Consider the following 6,484-nt stretch of genomic DNA (forward strand, 5'->3'; position numbering starts at 1 on the left):
CCAGTAACTTTGTTGTTTGTCGTTCTCTTGAACACTGCATCACCTCTACACCTGCGCACTGCAAACCATTTGGCCACACCCGCTTAAGGCTTTTTGTAACTTAAAGTCCTAATTGGGTTAATTTTTAAATTCAGAATTACATACCCTCTAACGGCTTCTGATGTCTAGAGTAAAGAGGTTTTGCAAGTACTTAATCTACTAATTAAAAAATACCATATTTTTTTCATAGGTACATTATGATCCTATCTTAGATGGGGCACGCGGTAGACTAGAAAGGTAGACTGGAAAGGAGTACGGGACCTAAAAAGTTTAAAAACCACTGCCCTAGAAATCTGTATCCCCTGTCCTAAATGCGCATGTGCACAGTGAGCCATCTCTGATCAGCTCATTATGCATGAAAACAACAAAAAGGACTGGTGGTCTGCATTAGAGAGTGACACAGGAATGAAACTTGAATTCCGTCCCATCCTGTCCCATCATACATTTCCCTCTCCCATCCCATCCTGTGAAAAATGTTTCAGTGTAATTTTTGTTCTCATCCTGTCCCACCAGAATGTTTCCCATCCCATACTGTCCTGTACATAGAATTCTTTTTCATTCCCGTCCCAGCCCATTTCTTTTAACCTCTCGCTGTATGACATACGTTTCAGGCAGGCTACTTTTCAGGTTACCCTTCGTTTCTTGTGTTTTTCATTCTCATCCTGTGTCTAGTTGAATTTTTTTAAATTTCATTCACTACTGCCATATTACCTATTACAAGAATAACAATAACCACACAAACCTACTGCAACCGTTTTATTATGCATTAATGTTAGCAAGTAAGGTTGAATTGAATGGGTGGGCTAGTGGCATCACTAAATGTGGTGTGTTAATTAAAATGAGTGTCGTTGATATGAGGGTTATAATGTCTGTCTTGGTAAATATATGGATACCCAGAAGTCAGAGTACGCATTTGATTGGATCAATTTTACAACATCTCATATTGATTGGTTTAATATTACAATAAAGTCCTTGTAGCTCGTCTCACGAACTAAAGTTTGGTACTGCTCTTCCCGCAGCCTTCAGTCTTGCTCCCATCCGTTCCTGTGAGATTTAAAACTCTTTATTCCCGGTCCCACCCATTTCCGCCAGTTTCTTTTTCGTTTCCATCCATTCCCGCAAACATAAAGAGAAATGTATTCCCGTACCGTGGGAATCCCGTGGGCCCCGCGGGAGTCCTGTCCTAATGTCACTCTCTTGTCTTCAGTCCTTACATCCTATTTTTTCCCCACATACTGTATTAGAATGTGAAATGTCTGATTTAATATAAATGCACATCTAGTCATGAAGAGGTGTTCTCTAATTCTGTAATAAAAACATGGCATTCATCAAGCAATGGTTGTAAATAAGGTAACAGACCCGCTTTAAGACAGATTTCAGGGTGGGCATGAAACCCAGGCCGGACCCGATTATAAATAATTACACCGATAACGTGTGGCCCCGTGGCCCCTAACCCCCTTACATACTGACATTTGGAGCACTGGCATTGGCCTGTAGGTTTCACTCCATATGATGACCCTTGGAATTTTAGAGGAAATTATGTCAAAATATTATGTTAATAATGCTGCCATTTTTTTATTGTGAATGTTGACGTGCAAATTCAGTTCAGATTGATGTTGACCATTTTTTATCTCATGAAAATACAGCATTCGGACAGATATAGCTGTACTTGGCATATACTACATTTTTTCCAAGTACAAAAATCAGAAACACCTGCAATATTATAACACAAACTAGCAGACATGCACACATATTATATAATTGTTTGTATTTTTATATGTTTAATTTCTAACAAGACTACAGTATAATCATACCTTATAATCGCCTTTTTTATTTATTTGGAAAAAAAACAGCTATTATGCTCTGCACATATCATACACTGTAGGGGTGTGATGATGCTCGTATTATGCCTTAAAGAAGTATTTGTTGGCAGGTATTAAATAAATCAAAACACACCTATTTACTAATTACAACTGAGTACCAATGAATTTCAACTAACTTCTGCATTGACGGGCTGATGTAAGGATACATGCAAAGTGATTTGTGGCTGCAAAACTCCGTGTTTTCCTCGCGCAATCCGTGTTCAGCAGAGGTAAAGTGGGACTTTAGCGTCCACTAAACAAGCACTGTATGTAAAGAATGTTTTTCATCTAGAGTTCTGTACCCGCTATCAAATTCGCACTTTGCCATCATTAATCTATTTAAATGATGCTGAATGTATTGAGATGAAGAAAAGGCCATGGAATTGGGTGGGGATCTGGAAAACTAAGCGGGAACAACCATTATAATGAGATGTAAGGATTTTACCTTGCACTTGGGCAATTGCTGAGTCCTCCAAAAACAATGGTTTGCACCTCTTACACACTATGCGGGTAGAAGTGCCAGTGTGAAAGGGGCTTTACAGTTTCTGAACACCTATAATATACTGAATAATTGATTTGTTGTCATATTAATCTTATTTAATATAACTTTTTATTGTTGTTGTTGTTGTTCAGTGATAAAACATACAGGGCTTGAAAAACAGTCAAACCCACGGTGGTAGGAGTTTTTCCATCAAACAAGACTCGGACAGTTGCACAATATTTAATGTTTATTATGTCACTTCACATAAGACTTTATACATTGATTCAAGGGTTAGGTTTTGTTGCTTCTTTACAGGATGATGAAAGGTTTTGATAATGTCCTCAGTTTTGCCCTGAAACGTTTAAACTCCAATGGTATCCCTGTATACTAAGCATTGCTACACAGTTAAAGTTTGGATTCTCTGTGTCCTGTTTTAAGAGATGACACATCCTCCCTTCTCCTTGAACGGGTTCTTCTCCTCAGAAATACCCTTGACTAAAGTATCATCATCAGCTCCAGCTAAGATATACTCTTGGATTTCTTCACAACATTTAGACACCTACAATAAAAAGATAAGTATCATTAATGTAAAACCTACTTGAAAGTGTATGCTGATTTCTTGTAGTAAGGATCAGGGTAAACTCCTTTGATGTAAGCATTCTGCTGAGTAAGCCATCCTTAATCCACAGAACAAAAGCCCTTGCTTTCACATTTCTCGCCTTCTTAAATCCTCTCTTGCTCAAAAGCTTAATTACTAAGTTATGCAAGTGTCCAAAGTGTAAAGAGTGCATACAAAACTGTACTTGAAACAAGGCAATTCGAGATATCTCGAATTGCATTTTAAGATATCTTGAAATATTTAGAGATATCTGTAAATCATTTGCAGATATCTTTAAATGAATATGAGATATCTGTAAATAAACCCTTTCAAGATGTATTAATTACATTTTGAGATAGCTAATAATGAAACAGGAATATCTCAAACTGATTTACAGATATCTTTAAATAATACATGGTTCGCCAAACTGTCATTTAGAGATATCTCGAACAAACTTCCTGTTCATTTAGAGACCTCTCGAAATCATTTTAAGATATCTTGAAATAACTTCCTGTTCATTTAGAGATTTCTCTAAATAATTTACAAATATCTCAAAATGAACAGGAAGTCATTTCAAGATATCTGGAAGCTATTTTGAGTTACCTCTAAATGATTTAGAGATATCTGAAAAGGATTTAAAGATATCTCAAAAACATTTTGAGGTATCTTAAAATGATTCAATGATATCTGAAAATGCATTTTAGATAGCTCATTTAAAGATCCATTTAAAGATATCTGGAAATAGTTTTGAGATATCTTCAACTATTTGGAGATATCTATACATTCATTCGAGATATCGCTAAATGATAACTTGGCTTGCCATATGTACATTAACACAGTACCCTCTCTTGATCTCTACTTAGTTCTGCATTTGCTCTGTGGCATCTCCTTAGAAAAAGAGTCTATTTTGTTTTTGGAACGGTCAGCTTGGGGCATAAGGCCTAAGGCAGTAATATATACATACATAATGATAGTTAAAACCAACATAACTTAGTAAACAACTAACCATCTAATGTCCCGTACTGCACGTTTGATTTTCTTTCATATTAAAATCTTTCCCATGTGACCTTTATAGAAGATTCACAATTTGATATGCGTGCATGTCAATAAAGCCTTGTTTTGGCCCACAGCTGACTTGGAAACAATAGTTTTTCACTTGATTGGCAATATGCCCTTATTAGAAAATAATAATGCCATGCATGTCTGTCTTTTCTGTAACATTGTACTTGGTTTGGCAACCTGTCTGTAATGTTGGGTCAATGGAAAATCAAGACAGGAAAAACAAGGAAGCAACTGTAACTTACTGGAAAGAATAAAAGGTACAATATTGTTATTAGGAAGCGGGGTCATGGGGCAAAAAAAGGCCTCGTTAACAGTTATGATTTGCTATAGTATTGGTTAACACAGGAAGACTTGCTGTCTGTTGTGGTACCAGATTAAAACATATTTTATTATCTGAAAATCCCTTTTCTTTAATTTACCAGTGCTCTCTCAAGCTTCACTTCTTTTCTGAGCTGTTCTACTTCCATTACAGCTTTATCCTTATCCGTCAAGTCATCCACATTGATGACCGGCATTTTCTGTAAAAATAATAATAATAGTAATAATAATAATAATAATAATAATAAAGACAGAAAACCATTAAAACAGGTAAGTGTGTTTTAGCAGGCAGTCTTGAAAGTGGAACAAGTTCTCTAGATAACCACAGATTTTGCTCAGAATATTTATTATGAATAACCAAAGAAATGAGTATCCAGATTGGAGCATTACAAGAATCTGATCAAAAGATAAGAGCATCATAAAATGGAAGGTGAAATATATATATATATATATATATATATATATATATATATATATAGTACAGTATTATCACAGTTTTATTATTCAATGCACATGTTCCTCAAGATAATGCTGGTACTTATATGCATAACATTTTCTGTTTTAGTAAAAAATGCAGAAAACACTTTGCAGAAAACACTTTTTTCTCTGAAATATAGACACACACATCTTAATAAAAGTGAAGACTCACCAGTGCTTAAAGAAAACTGCTGTCAACCCGTGCAGAGTTGTCAAAATGACTCTAGTCCAGCAGTACGGACTGAAAGAATCCTTCAAACTACCCTGCAATCTGGGCTTTAAAGGACTCTATATAGAAGTCATAATCACTTAATCTGATTAATCCGAGATCTGTTGCTGTTTTACTTCACACAATAACAAAAAAATATTTTCTTTTTATTTAATTGGACTAGAATTATAAAAGATTTTCCATCAGATTAGTACAGTTTAATTAAAGTGATTTTCCATCAGATTAGTACACCGTTATTTTATCAGAAGCTTGTTAAATAAACATACCTTGTACCAATGTGTCTAATTGTAGGTCAATAGCAATTCATACAATCTAATACAGGTTATCAAGACAAGGTAGATAATCTCATCTTAACCCAGGCATGTCACTTTTAATAAAGATATATGCAAGGTTGCCAAAAGCTTGCCTAACCTAGAAATGACATGCACACATTCTTCAAGGTAACAAACAGTAGCCTACAAACGTCATGAATCATCTCAGCCAATCAGATTAATTATCCCACAGGTAGAAGCCCTCTAAAATCTAACAGGACTTTTGAGTCTTAAAACTCACTTTAAACGACAAAATACATTTCAAGCAGCCAAGTGATCCAGAACCAAAAATAGCCTAAAACACATTTAAAGAACAGAACCAGAATGTCTTCAGATACAAAAACATTCATTTTTATTTATGTATTTTTTTTTTTTTTTTTAATAGCACTAATATCCTCTATTGTGGTCATTGTCTTGGTTATCGTTAGGTGCCCTTGCTAAACTTAACTGTTGCTGCTGTCAATTATCTAACCGGTAATGACAGCTTTGTTGAACATTAGTGCCTAAAAATATGTGATTATTTTGTTCAATCTATTTTAACAAAGTAAATGGTGGCACATTATGATGAAAATCTTTGTCAGATTACATAACTTCTAATGGTTTTTAATTGCATAAATTAAATATTTTTATTTCAATAAGAATGGATGAAAACAGTGTCTGGAAAGCAGAGTGCTCCCAGTGTTGTTTTTCTATACCAGGAGATGATAGCAGGAGTGATTAAAAGAAACCACATCACAATGGATGGCATTGGGAATGGAGCACTAGGCCCTGTGGAGACACGAGCGATGCAACCCAATGCACAGGTAGAGGTTGAGCACTAACTCGATAACCCTGACCAAATCCTAACCACTGTACAAGAGCAAAGGTTCTCGTGAAGGCTGGTATCCTGTGCCTCAAGGTGTTCAGAAAGCTTTTACTTCTTTTCAAGTCTTTGAACGGCTCCTATCTTTTGATGAAATCATTGAAAGGATTTCAATGAAGCTGCTAATATGTATTAAAAAAAAATGTATTTATCACAAATGTATTTTTTCCTCTTGGTACGTATTAAAAGCCACTGTAATGATATAATTAACTTCCAGCATGTGTGAGTAATTGATACCTGACCCA

The 6,484-nt window shown here is 35.3% G+C and overlaps 1 protein-coding gene across 1 annotated transcript; it reads right to left on the reverse strand.

Moving 5' to 3' along the window:
* Positions 1-2,616: 2,616 nt before the first annotated feature.
* On the reverse strand, positions 2,617-5,167 carry gngt1 (guanine nucleotide binding protein (G protein), gamma transducing activity polypeptide 1). Its single transcript, XM_033998468.2, has 3 exons — positions 5,010-5,167; positions 4,462-4,560; positions 2,617-2,941 (listed from the first exon to the last, which is right to left on the reverse strand). Exons 2-3 carry the CDS (start codon positions 4,555-4,557, stop codon positions 2,816-2,818), a joined length of 222 nt encoding a protein of 73 aa, XP_033854359.1. The 5' UTR covers positions 4,558-4,560; positions 5,010-5,167; the 3' UTR covers positions 2,617-2,815.
* Between the last annotated feature and the right edge of the window lie 1,317 nt (positions 5,168-6,484).

Source organism: Acipenser ruthenus, chromosome 4, assembly GCF_902713425.1.
Source record: "Acipenser ruthenus chromosome 4, fAciRut3.2 maternal haplotype, whole genome shotgun sequence".
NCBI classification, from domain to species: Eukaryota; Metazoa; Chordata; class Actinopteri; order Acipenseriformes; family Acipenseridae; genus Acipenser; species Acipenser ruthenus.